This window comes from Parus major, chromosome 23, assembly GCF_001522545.3.
Source record: "Parus major isolate Abel chromosome 23, Parus_major1.1, whole genome shotgun sequence".
NCBI lineage: Eukaryota > Metazoa > Chordata > Aves > Passeriformes > Paridae > Parus > Parus major.
In genome coordinates, this window is record NC_031791.1 from 1,875,230 (window position 1) to 1,888,562 (window position 13,333).

At 43.1% G+C, this 13,333-nt stretch overlaps 2 protein-coding genes across 9 annotated transcripts in view; one reads left to right on the forward strand and one right to left on the reverse strand.

Annotated features, from left to right (window-relative positions):
• The first annotated feature begins 886 nt into the window (after positions 1 to 886).
• ZBTB8OS (zinc finger and BTB domain containing 8 opposite strand) lies at positions 887 to 7,089 on the forward strand. Of its 7 annotated transcripts, none has more exons than XR_004500106.1 (9): positions 887 to 1,228; positions 2,308 to 2,485; positions 3,732 to 3,756; positions 4,286 to 4,407; positions 4,594 to 4,676; positions 4,935 to 4,987; positions 5,154 to 5,190; positions 5,559 to 5,627; positions 5,863 to 7,089. XR_004500106.1 is itself a non-coding variant. In XM_015649134.3 (9 exons), the coding sequence occupies exons 3-9, from the start codon at positions 2,398 to 2,400 to the stop codon at positions 5,947 to 5,949; spliced, it is 495 nt and encodes a 164-aa protein (XP_015504620.1). In that variant the 5' UTR covers positions 891 to 1,108; positions 1,222 to 1,313; positions 2,308 to 2,397; the 3' UTR covers positions 5,950 to 7,089. The 7 variants fall into 7 exon arrangements, 6 of the variants coding, with proteins under 6 accessions (XP_015504620.1, XP_033375383.1, XP_015504619.1 ...); XM_015649134.3 differs by lacking the exon at positions 5,559 to 5,627 and having other exon boundaries at positions 891 to 1,108; positions 1,222 to 1,313; XM_033519492.1 differs by lacking the exon at positions 5,559 to 5,627 and having other exon boundaries at positions 891 to 1,313.
• Positions 7,090 to 9,668: 2,579 nt separating this feature from the next.
• Positions 9,669 to 13,333, reverse strand: part of ZBTB8A (zinc finger and BTB domain containing 8A) — a 13,262-nt gene continuing 9,597 nt past the window's right edge. For both annotated transcript variants that reach the window (XM_033519489.1, XM_033519490.1), the window contains exons 3-5: positions 12,457 to 13,318; positions 10,720 to 10,889; positions 9,669 to 10,101 (exon numbers count right to left, since the gene is read on the reverse strand). In XM_033519489.1, the coding sequence (XP_033375380.1) occupies positions 9,769 to 10,101; positions 10,720 to 10,889; positions 12,457 to 13,318 (1,365 nt within the window). In that variant the 3' untranslated portion in view covers positions 9,669 to 9,768. The remainder of the gene's footprint in view (positions 10,102 to 10,719; positions 10,890 to 12,456; positions 13,319 to 13,333) is intronic.

The window sequence follows — 13,333 nt, forward strand, 5'->3', positions numbered from 1 at the left end:
TTGGGGCCGCGGGCGCGAGGAGGCAGCGGCGGCCATGACCGGCGGTGGGGGCCCTCNAATTCCTTCTTTTACGCTCCTATCAGAAGGACCTCTCCAGTTGCTAAGGAACTACGGGCTTTATTGCATTATAAATGATTTAAGGCGGCCCGGCAGATGCAGGTTCAGTAGGCGGGAGGAGATGAGGAGATGTTCCATTTTACCGGCGGCACGAGGCGCCTCAGGAGGAGCCGGGGGGGGCCGACCCTGTTCCCCCCCCTCCTCCCTTTCTCCTCCTTCCCTCCCTTCCCCCCGAGGGGCCCCAAATCACGAAGGATTCCCCCCAAAGCCGGGGTCGCCCCCCCACCCGCGGGGCTGCCCACAGCGCACCCGCCGCCATAGCAACGCGCCCCCCTCCCGGCTCCCCCGCCGCCGCCCTCCCTCACCGTTCTGCGCCGCGGCGGGTCCCGGCAGCAGCGCGGCCGTCGCCAGCAGCAGCGAGAAGGCGGCGGGGAGCGGCCCGGAGCGCGGCATCTTCCTGAGGCAGGGGCAGGAGGAAGAGGAGGAGGAGGAAGGTGAGGAGGAGGGTGAGGCGGCGGCGGGAGCGGCGGCGGCTCCGTCCGTCCTTCTCCGCCGACCTCCTACCGCAGCGCAGCGCCGCTCTCGCGAGATCCGCGGGGCGGGGGGCGACGCCGCCGGGGAGGGGACGGGCGAGGCGGGCGGGCGGTGTCAGCGCTCCCTGCTCCGACCCCTCCGGCCGCGGCTCCGTCTATTGTTTCCTGCCCCCGCTGCGTGCGGCTCCCGGCGCCGCGCACCCCTTCGCGCGCCAACGCCGCCCAATCAGAGCCCGCCGCCGGGGGGCGCCGACCAATCAGCGGAGGGAGAGGGGGCGGTGACAGGGAGCGCGCGGCGGTCACGTGGGACGGCTCCCCCTGGGAGCCGCCATTTTCCGGAGCGCCCCGGCGCGCTCTTAAAGGGGCCGCGCCCGGTGCTGAGGGGCAGCGGGTTCTGGGTCCGCTCCTGATTCCCGATCCTTGTTCCCGGTCCCCGGTTTAGAAGAACCGGTGGCTGAGGCTCTTCTGATCACCACAGCCGTGGGCGGAGCGTACCGGGGCGGGACTGCACCGGTCCGGTGCGTGTGTGGGCCGAGGCCTCCTTCTAGGGCCGCCCTAACACCATCGGGTATCCTCGGCGTGTTATTAATTCTCTGTAATCACGAATATATTCCCTTTTTCCACAATTCAGTGCTGCGGTGAGTTTTAGAGGCGTAATATTTGCTGGTTCTGGTCGGCTGAGGGGATCTCGGGACCTGACTCTACACAGCTGAGACTTAACAGGTTTAAAATCAAATATCAAAACTATATCTGTGTTGATTCCTCAAGAGATACCCTGAGCCCTCAGTTTCAGACTTCTCTTTCCAACACACCTAGATGTTTACCTGAAATTAGAAATTGGAAATCCTGTGTCTTGTTTCTAAGCCTTGAAATAAGAAGCAACTCCTGTGTAAAAGTTAAGGGATATCTGTAAATTATCTGCATTGTTTAGAGAAGTGTTGGGTTCAGCTGTGGATAAATCTTATAATGCACAAAAGTATTAAAGAATGGTTATGATGTTTGGAAATCTGGAAAATTAAGTAGCGTGAAGTTAATTGGGTTCTTCGGTTTGTGTCAGGTTTTACAAATGAAGTGGAAAACAGCAACTTTTGAGATTGGGTGTGAGAACCTGACTTTTAAATGTGGCAGTTGATGCACTTCTTTGGGGTTTTTATTTAAAAAGTTTTATTTAAAAAATGAGCCAGAAAATGAGCACAGGAAATGCCTTGCACTTGGGTGACAGCTGGATTTGCTACACACAAATTTTGAGGTCTGGAGGTTTAAATGTAATCCTTGACCTAAGAGAACACAACTTTTTTTTTTTTTTTTCTGAAGAAAAATCTTCTGTAAGGTCATATCAAGGGTTTTGGGGGGGCAGTGATACTTCAGGTGTACAATGAGCTGAGCACCCTCAAAAGAATTACTTAGAAAATTAAAATTAACCTAAAGCATGGAAGTTTAATTCATTTTACAGCTGTTTCCATCAGGGCTATATTTTATTATTTGTGAATGAATGGAATGCTTAGTGTACACAGGGAAGAAGAAACACAATTCCTCACAGAAAAAGCCAAAGTCCACAATTCCCATATAGAATATTTTTCCCTTGGCTCTCCTGGCTGAGAACAAACATCACTTCATGGGTGTGGGGTTGAACTCCCAACTTCCCCGTGCCCCAGTTTCAAAAGAACTGAAAGGACTCGAATTTAGCACTGAGAGGAATCCTCCCTGCTCTGCACAGGTTGAATCACTCCGTGGGGATACCAGGAAGTGAGGGAGAATTCCTGGATCTTCTCCAGCACCAGGAAAGTTTCCTGTGGAGCCCTCAGCGATGGCAGCCGAGGACAGGGATTACAACCTGACTGAGGAGCAGAAAGCTGTGAAAGCCAAGTACCCCCCTCTCTGCAAAAAATATGAATGTGAGTATTTTTAATATTTTTTAGTATTATTGTCTCGCAGTGTGGGTGTGACAGTGCTGTTGTGAGAGCAAGGAAGATAACAGGAAATACAGAAATGAGAAACCAATTTTCTTCCTTGTGCTTTTCTTGTTATAGGCACTGAAAAAAAATAACGATGGAAATAAATTACTTAAGTCTAACCCTGAAAACTTTTCCTCTTCTGAGCCATTTTTCTACCTCTCTTGTAGGAAGAGACATTCAAAAATGTGCTGGCCTTGTGTGTGGTGTTTTTACTCTACTTAAAGATGATTATCTCTACATTCCCCACCCCTGGAATGTCTCCTAAGAGGATGTGGGTGGCAGCCCAAGGGCCAGCTTAAGGCAGGGGACCATTCCCTGCCTGTTTTCCATGTCACCAGTATCTGTCTGGATGGATTGTTTCTGTTACCTCTGTTAGAATTTATATTTTTAGGCTGTGTTCAGATCTTTATTTGCTAGAAGTGCAGAAATATGGTGACAGATCACTGCAGCCATGCAGTTTCCATAACTGGAGGAACTTTTATCCCTCTTCTGCATCTAAAGGAATTTGTTTGCTTTAGAGACCGTTGTTGAGAACCCTTTAATAGTGTGTGGTCTCTTTAAACAGCACCAGGACAATTTTTCAGTTGAAGTCAGCATTTGTTTCACATCCCAACTTAATTCTGCTGGAATTTTGCATTTCTTTCATTCCTCTGAATAAATACAAATGAGGTTCATGTACAGCTGGATTTATGTGATGTTAATCATTCTTCATGAGTAAAGTTTGTCTTCTATTTTATATTCCATCCTGTGTTTTAAATTCTTCTCTTTGCATAATAGCTGCTTTTGGGTGTGGACAGGTAGATTTCCTCACTGAGCTAGAAATATTTGCAAATCTCATCCTTTGCATGAATAATTTTCAGTCCTGCAGACTTCAGCATAAACTCCTTACTCCTGGTGAAGGTTTCTTTTTATTGCAGTTAACTTGTGGAAGCCTGTTGGGTTACAAAAGCCAAACCCTGCACTGACATAATCACATTAAACAGGGGTTTTTTTGGGCAGAAATAATCCAAAATTTCACCTGTGCTAAATTTTTCTAATATGCTACAAAATAGATTTATCACATCTGCAGATGAATGCAAAAATGTTTTGTTAGAAAAGCAGATATTTGTGTTATTTTTTTTTTTTTAATCCTCATGTTATAAATACTTTTGGTGACATCATTCCTTTTCTTTTCACTTCCCCTCAGATTTGGATCACACAGCAGACGTGCAGTAAGTGTGGGCAGCTGGGATTTCTCAGGGTGACAAATTGATTATTTTTTACACTGCTTAAAGCCTGGAGTAACAGCCAAGGACAGTTTGCAGATGTAACACCTTGTGGAGCTCTGAAATGTCACTCAGTGGGTGCTTTGATAGTGTTCCTGCTTTTGGGACACCACAGAATTATGTTTGGTTTCTTTTTTAGTATTTCTATGGTGCCTCTGTTATTTGAAAATGTCTTTTGAAATCTCTTTTTAATCTCCCCCTTTTAAACAAAGTTCCTTCTGTGTGGTTTACTTTTACACACAACAATTAGCCACATTAGGAAAGAACTTTCTTGGTGGCTGGCAAAACATTTATTTTCCAAGTTCTCTCATGAAACTCTTCTGACAAACTCCTAGAAAAACCAGGTGTTTTTTGCTCATTCACCTCCTCTGCCTGAATCCCCAAGTTCTGATTGCTCACCTGCTTGTGACTTTGGGCTGTTTCTTCTTGTTGTGACCCAGTATTATATTCCAGAGATTATTCCATGTTTTTTTAGGCTCCATGCCTGGGGAGACACGTTGGAAGAAGCCTTTGAGCAGTGTGCCATGGCCATGTTTGGCTACATGACAGACACAAGCACCGTGGAACCCGTGGGTACAGTGGAGGTAGAGGCAGAAGGTGAGGTCAACACTTCTTCTGTGGAGAGTTATGAGAGGGAGAAAGGTACCAAAAATCTCAACCTTTACATGTAGCCTTAGTGCAGTTAATTAAAATATAATTAAGCATTGTTATCTGAATCTCCTGTACATCTGAGGTGCTCTTAAAAATGTTTTTGATGAGAAAATCTCTGCTTCAACCACACAGGGCATGACCTGTTGTCTCTTCTCTTTCACTTCCTGGATGAGTGGCTGTATAAATTCAGTGCTGATGAGTTTTTTATACCCAGGGTAAGTGTTCTGGTTTCAGCTTTTTCCATTTGTAGGACAAAGCTGCTCCCTGATAATCCCAGCTCTAAATGCAATGGTATTTTAGAGGAAAAAGGAACACAAAAAATACAAGGCCAGGCTGGATGTGGCTTAGGGCAAGCTGGGCTGGTGGAAGGTGTCTAAACAGTGGAAAATAACCTTTGTAAGTGGGGTTTACTGAGAAGTTCTGCCCAAAGGTTGAAGGTGTGATTGACACATTTCTCCTCCCACTCTCTGCAGGAAGTGAAAGTGCTTCACATTGACCGAATGCAGTTCAAAATAAGATCAATTGGGTGAGCTTAAGTCATTGTCTGAAAACAGACTGTTGACTTTTCTTGCTTTCTTTGAGGCTTTAAGTGAAAATCTCACTGTTCTGTGCTCATCACTGAAACTAATTGTAGCATTTGGTAAATATTACTAAAATTACAACACCTCTCTTCCATTTTTTTGCCTTTACAGGTGGGGAGAAGAGTTCTCTTTAGACAAACACCCACAGGTAGGCAGTGCTTCCTCTATCAAGCTTTTCTATTTTAGGAGGAGGAGGTGTGGTGTCCTTTAAATCAGACCTCTGAGTTCTGCAGAGATCAAAATATAAATGTGTTGAAGTACCACTGAACTCAAGATCTCACTTTCTGCATGGTTTTGTGAATGTGTCCCTGAAACTGTTGGCCTGAGTGTGACATTTCCTCAGTACTAGCAAAACTCAACAAATTAACTCAATTGGCTTCCTTTTTGTGAGCTTAATAACACAGAAACTCAATCTATGTTCAAAATTTATGTATTTGAATTTCACACTATTGGGACAGATTTCTGCTTAGTCAGTTTTTGCTTTTTTCTTCTTTTTTTTTTTTTCTTTTCCTAAAGAATTGTTAGAAGCAAAATCTGATGTCTTGACCTGTATCATTTTTAGCAAATGCTGATGGTCTGTCAGAGGTAAGAGAAGGAATTTGTGGTATTTAGAGGCAATAAAATAAGGGAAGAGTTCCCTTTTCACTATTTGGCTTGGCTATTAGTGTGGCAACTTTTTTATTCATCAGAACAAATGTAGTTACAGCTTCTTTGGAAAAAAAAAATGGATAGCTTTTGAGGAAGGTGACAAGAACTGGGGGTTCTGAAGTGGTAAAAATTATATAATTTAGAAAATTTATGGTTTGTGTCTCTTTCCTAGGGCACAGAAGTCAAAGCCATAACTTACTCAGCAATGCAGATCTGTGAAGATGAAAAGCCAGAAGTCTTTGTCATTATTGATATTTAAAGCAAGAGTGTGGTTGAGTAGATATCGGTCATCATCTGGCAAAAACCCCCTAAAATTGTAATCCCTGTGGAAAAAACGAAGGAATTGGCCAGTTAAAATCAGAAATTGAACAGAGTAGTTGCAGGGAATGTCAGACTGTTTTCACTGAGACAGAGAATAGGAAGATTTAATTGGGGTTTTGGGGGATATGGAGAAGGTGACGTTTGTACAGGTTGGAAGTCTCCCAGGAATGCTGGCAGTCAGCTTCTAAGGCTGATATGTGCTAGGAGCTGTATCAAATACAGAAATTGGTGGAGCTGATAACTAAAATACTCCATTTTTACAGCGTGGCAGGAGATAATGTTCATCTAGATTGATTTCATTTGCATATTTCATGTTCTAGTTCTGATGATGATGAGCTGATGTTCCTCCTCCGTATTACATAAATCCAAAATAGCTGCAGTGGCTCAGATGTAATGTGGGGAAAAAAATCTGAGTGTTTAAAATTAGACACCTAAAAAATGATGCCAATTAAACCAAAAAAACCACCACATCTTTTAAACTACTTAAAAAAGAAGTCGTGCCACCAGGTGGTGCTGAATTGCTGTAAATAAATTGCCACGTGAAATCTTAAAGCATGTGACTGTACCTGGAATCCTCTTATCACTTATGATAACTATGATAAGTTGGGAGTTTTGCTGCTGTGGTAGAAGGGAATGGAATGGGATGTCCCAAGTTCTCCCTGGGTTCACTCCCAACTGTATCTCGTGATAATTGTGATAATCTCTTTTTAAAAGGGATGGTTTGGGTCAGCCTAATTGTTTTTTAAAAAGAACAATACAGACAATCCTTAAACGTCAGAGGATTATGGACTTGATTGAATCAAAATGAATAAAAAATAATCAAAAGTGTGGTTTTTTAAAAAAAAAATCACAGGATGACAAATGTGCATTACCTGCTGTTTTAATTTAATTTAAACATGAGGAGCCTAGGCCTGGCCTGTTCTGTTACCATAAATGCTCCAAGTGCCTCACTGTGTTGTCTCATTTTATAAAGTCATCTTAAATGGTTTTATTTCCATGTTGTAAAGACTGAGGGATAAAACCCCTTATTTTTTAAGCAAGCCTCAATGCCAAAATAAAACTTACACTGAAACAATGACTTTGTGAGTGATCTTTACCAGTCTATTCAGATACAAATGAGTTACCCTTATGTTTTGTTCCACGCTAATGTGACCAGATATTTTTTTATCAGTAAGAATTGCAACATGCAATGTTACAAAGTAAGAGTGATTTTGACAGCTTGGGGTTTCTTTCTTGTCTGGCAGAGCACCAAAGGCAATGAGGGCACGGCCGCCATTGCGGCCCCTCAGAGACAGCGCCGCATCATCATTGGCTGGTCCGGGTCATGTGACTGCGATCGGCCAATCGGGCGTCGAGTTGAGGTGGCTCTTGTTCTCCACAGCCTGAGGGGGCTGAGGGGAGGTGGGCAGGGGACACGGACACTGAGGGGCAGCGGCTGTGGGGACACGGACACTGAGGGGCAGCGGCTGTGGGGACACGGACACTGAGGGGCAGCGGTTGTGGGGACACGGACACTGAGGGGCAGCGGTTGTGGGGACACGGACACTGAGGGGCAGCAGTTGTGGGGACACGGACACTGAGGGGCAGCGGTTGTGGGGCGATGGACACTGACGGTCAGCATTTGTGGGGACACGGACACTGAGGGGCAGAGGTTGTGGGGACACAGACACTGAGGGGCAGAGGTTGTGGGGAGATGAGTTCTGGGCCTTAGGGACAATGCTGGGCATTTGAACAGCATATGGGGACTGTGAGGAGTTGAGGGGCTGGGGCTGTGAGGAGATGGGCACACGGGGCTGTGGGGAGGTGGGTGTAGGAGCTGAAAGCAGTCTTCCTTTAGCCCAGCTCTCTAAAATGTGACAAAATAAATTTATGTAGTTAAATTTTAACTTTGCAGACAAATGCTGAGATGCCCCAAGACCAGTCTTAGGCTATAGTAACACACTGAAGTGCTCTACTTACTGAAACACTGACAGGAGCTTGCTAGGAAAACATTTGGAATTAATTGTTATTAATCTATTCTTTTTTTTTCAATATTTATTAAGTACTTACTATAAAACAGGCCTTAAATTCACCTTGTTCCATTTGCACAGCTGTGGCAGTGGCAGGTTTCAGCTCACAGTGCTGCTCTCCCAGGGCTTTACAGGAGGCCACTGAGACCTGAAAGTGGGTCATTAAAAGCTACCCTTAGACTGTACACCCTTCTGGGGGTGCCAGAGTATCCTGTTGATGTAGAAAGTTTAAGGATAGAGTGGTGAACTACCTAGAAAAGACTTGCACTAGTGGTTATTGAATGTACAAATCTCAAGGAGAACTGAAAAAGGCTGGAGACTGGGAGAACATTAGGGAATTATTACAGAAGCTTGCCCCATTCTCACTTTTGCCAGGTTTAATGGCAGCTGTTGGAAGCAGAACCTGGATGTGGATCAATATGGCTGTTCTCAAATTCTCTGTGGGGAATTTCTGCTTTCTTGGCAGGAATGTCAGGCTACAGATGCTGCTAACGGGAAAGGAAACACAGCATCAAATGAGACATGAGACCAAACAGTGACTCTTTATCAGGAGTACCCACTGGGAATGCCATTCTTTGCTCTCAGGCAGAAGGTTTCTTCTATGCACTCCCTGAGCTTTACTTCTTTAATCGTTTAATAGTGAGCATTTTTAGTTTCTCTTCCAAGTGCAGGTTCTCTGATCCAAGTTACTGGGGAAATAAATATGACTAAAAGAGCTTAAGAGACTCCAGAACTACAAAGGTTGCTTAACTTCTGAGGGAAATTCTGCTTATAAAAAATGTTTTTATGCTGTCAAGCACCCTAAAGTTATATGAGCAGGAGAGCCTTTTAAAGTGACTCCATGATCTTAAGTCACAAATGTCCCACTGAAATTCAAGGGACTTGGCCTCTTTATTCCTAGAGTAAGATAGATAGGTTTAAGCAAATTTTGCATTGATCCTGGGGGAAGAAAAATGGAAAAAACCTGACAACTGTACTTCCAGTGATTGCACTTTTATTTCCTTGGAACCACATTGGTGTATCTTTCTATAAAATTCACAGTACAAAAAAAAAAAAGGCAAACTCATACTACCCAAGTGCACTACAGATGCTCTGGTCACCTACTCTACTCTGGCTGTGGGAGTTCCTAAATCATGCTTTTCTCAACTATAAGAAGCTGTGAGTTCACTGAGGAAACAAAACTCTGGTAAAAAGGTTCTTCAGCATGAAGAACTCCACTTGTTTCCTTTGCTCCTTTCTTAGGAAGTTTCTGATGTGTTATGTACAAATTAATTACAATATCAGCAAAAAAAAAAAAAAGTGGTTTAACATTTCTCAGCTGTTCACCTCAGTAAGAGTTTTTCCAAAGCAAATTAGCAATATTTGGTTTTTAAATATCTGTATCATACAGAACCTTTGTAGAACTGTAAACTGGTTCACACTTTCACAATGAGCAGGAGCTCTGAGCGAGTCTTTGATGAAACATAAAACAATTCTCCTAAATAGTTTCCAGATATTAAGTGAGCAGCTGAACTTTCCTTGTGGGTCCCTTCCATTCAGGCCATTTTATGACCCTCAGTACTTTCTGGATCACATTTAGAAGCAATTACACTATTCCATATCTGCAAAACAACTTGGTTTAGTCCAAATTTTGCATCTCAGAACAGAATTTAAGCAATACTTCATTTATTAAAAGTAGTAAACCAACATTACTTGACAGGACACGAGTCATTTTATCTTGAACGGAACAATAACAAATACACAAAGATCTACCTAAGATTTGGCTTCACCTTTTCCTTTACCTCATCTGGAATATCATCATTATTGTGTCTGACAACCAAATTACATGGCTCCTCCTCCACTGTCTCTTCATCTGATTTCTGCTCCTCCTCCAAAGCCCATTTGGGGCGTTTGTTTCCCGTGGAGGAGACAGGAGAATGTTCAGATGGATTGAAATCCTTGGGAATGCTGTCGAAATTGGCTTCTGCCAAGCACTTGTGGCACAGTCTGTAGCGCCGTGTCCCTTGCTGCACCACGCAGCCTGTCAGCTCCGTGACGTGGCGCTTGCACTTCCTGCAGATCAGTTTGCCAGCCTGGTGTATCTGAAAGGATTTAAAATGGTGAAATTCAGCCTTCATCCATTTTTTTTTTTTAGACAACAAAAATTGCGCTAAAATATTAAATTTTAAATAAATTCACCACGTTCAGCAATGAATAATTCAAGCTGATGCGCTGCTTTCCTGGCGTTGGGTTTGGAGATGCCTACGCAGCTGCAGCGTGAACTGCTTCACACTTTCACAATGAGCAGAAGAGCTCTGAGCAACTCATTGAGGAAACAGAAACCAATTCTCCTAAACCCTGGTGTGTGGCAGCGGCCTCAGGGGAGACAAAGAGTTACATTGTCCCACCCCAAACCCCTTGTGAAGGGTGGCCCAGGTGCTCTGATTGGGTTTGAGTCCCTTGGTGTGCTTCTACTGGTCCCTGACCCTGAACTCCACCCTCAAAGGTGGGGACCCTTGGGAGTTCTGTCCCTCAAAACCCCTGCTGTGCCTCTGTTCCGGGTTCTCTGTTCTGGACCTGAGTTTGTTTCCATGCTGAATAAATGGTTCCATGAACCGGGAGCCTGTCTTGTTGGTGTTTGATGCTGGTCCCCGGAATCCTGCTGCTTCCCTGGACGAGATCCTGAGGTTGCTGACTGCAACCCTGGTGGGTTTTCCTACCGTTTGGAAGTGGTTGCGCAGGTGCTCCAGGCGGGTGAACCTCTTCCCACAGGCCTCGCAGGGGTAGGGCCTCTCCCCGGTGTGACACCGCAGGTGACGCTTCAGGTCCGCCCGGCGCTTCACGGTGTGGGTGCAGAACGGGCACTTGAAACGCATCCGGGGCAGGTCACCTGGCAGGGACAGGGCACACAGCACAGCTTTCTTGCTGCTCTTTCAGCAGTTTCCAGCTTAAAATACAGGACACTTTGAGTTCTCTTTAAATGGGAGAAATCCCCAATATCTGGGATAATTGGATGCTTATATAAGGATGTATTTTATATATATATATATATATAAAAAAATATATAAATATAATATAATATAATATAATACAATATAATATAATATAATATAATACAATATAATATAATATAATTAATATGTTTTATATTATATTATATTTATATTATATAATTTATACACAATATTTATATATTAAATAAGTATTATTTACTAAATATTAAATATAACATTTATATATTTTATATACATTTTATATATAATAATATAATATATCATGTATATACACATATATACATACATTATATATGTGTATATATGTGCATATATGTGTGTGTATATATTTATGTATATATATGTATATTTTTATATATTTATATATATAATGTATGTATATATTATTATAACATAATTATAAATATATATTATATTAATAAAATAAATATATACAATCAAAATTATATATAAATGTATAATGATACATAAAATACATTATTTGGGGATATAGATTTATTATATTTATTTATATATATATAAATATATATGGAAATATAAATATATATATGTGTGTATATATATGTATGTATATATAAAATGTAAGCTGGGGAAGAGATAAATATATATAAAATATAAATTATATAAATATATATGTGTGTGTATATATATGTGTGTATATATAAAATGTATAAAATGCAAACTGGGGAAGAGATATAAATATATAAAAATAAAAATATAAATATATATATATATGTATCTCCCCCAGGTAGCATTTTTATTCCTATTTAACATGTAATTGACCACTTGATAGTGTTTTCTTACAACATTTTTTTGATATAAAAGTGATGAATATGCAGCTATTTATACATAGCCATCATACCTGACTCTTCCACCAGGTAATGGTTCATAGCTTTGACATTTATAATCTCTGTGTGATATATAAAGATGTCTTTAGAATATGCAGTTATGATCTACAGATATGTTAATTTCCAAAGGAATGCACATGGGAATAAACCTGTCAGCTTTGTTCCACCCTCTCAGGCAGGTGATGTCAGAAGTTTGGGCTGGTTGGACCCCAAAATGCAACATCCCAGCAATGCCAGGACCTTTCAAGTGCAGGACTTGGATTGGGTTGAGGTTGAACACCTCTGTTATTGCCAAGTATTGGAGAAACTCAGTCCTCCAGGTCCCCAAGTCAACTCCAGCCTTTAAGGTTTCATTAAACTCCAATTGGGCCCAAATAATCAGGCATATTTTGGTTGAACTTCACAGAATACCTGGGTGAGTCCCATTCCAATTCCCATGCCCCGTTCTGACTTCAAAATTTTAGTGCAAAATTGAGTAGATAAAATCACCTATAATTCCAGGCACTTTTTTGGTTTCCATACAAATTCCTTGCAAATCATCACCTGAATTCTCCTAAATAAAACCAAACTTTTCCAAGGGGTTTCTATTGTTTACCTTCATTCCAGCTACTCATTACCCCTAAAATTGTGGGCATTGAGGTGTACAGCTCTTCTGCCTTTAACTCCATGAACTCAGGAGTTCTGGAAAGTTCTTGTTCTAGCTGAGTAACTGACCACCTCTTGCGTATGGCCTCTGCTCTGGGATGATATCCAAAATCATCCTGATCCACGTTGTTCTCAGCATCAAACTCGGCCTCAAACTCGGCCTCCTCTCCCCCTCGGGAGATGTGAGTGGAATCCGAGGCCGCGGCTCGCTCTGCCCTGTCCGATTTGCCCCCTCCCAGCTCCCGGCTCTGGGACAGCCCCAGGTGCTTGCGGCGCTTCCTCGCGGAGCCCGCTTTCCTGCCTCTTTTGGACAGCTGGGTGTCTGCCCGCTGCAGGATCACCTGTGAGGACAGGTAGCTGCTGTAACTGCTCCAGGAGTTCTCATTCCCGTTGGGTTTTTCGTCCGGGATGGAGTAGGAACGCCGGGGATTGCTCTTGGCTTTCCTTCTGGAGCGATAAAGAGCCGGGCGGGCAGGGGTAGGTTCAGTGCTCGCACTTTTGGCTGAGAGGCTGAGGTAATGATCCTTTTCCTTTTCATTAATATCCAGTGAGGACTTAATGAAGGTCTTGCAGACATTGAGGATATCTGTCATCTGCAGATAGCTGGCGGCTGACATGACTTCGATGACATTCTGACCCGTTAAAGACAATATCCCTGAATACACAAAGTCCAGGATAACCATGAACGTCTCTGGAGAGAAAACCTCAAACGTGGCTATTGTCGGCTGACTCGTCTCCTTCGAGCTCTGCGAAAGGAGCATTTTGAAGTAGCCACTGCTGGCGAACAGCACATTGCGATGGGCTTTGAAGACCTTGCCCTCCACCAG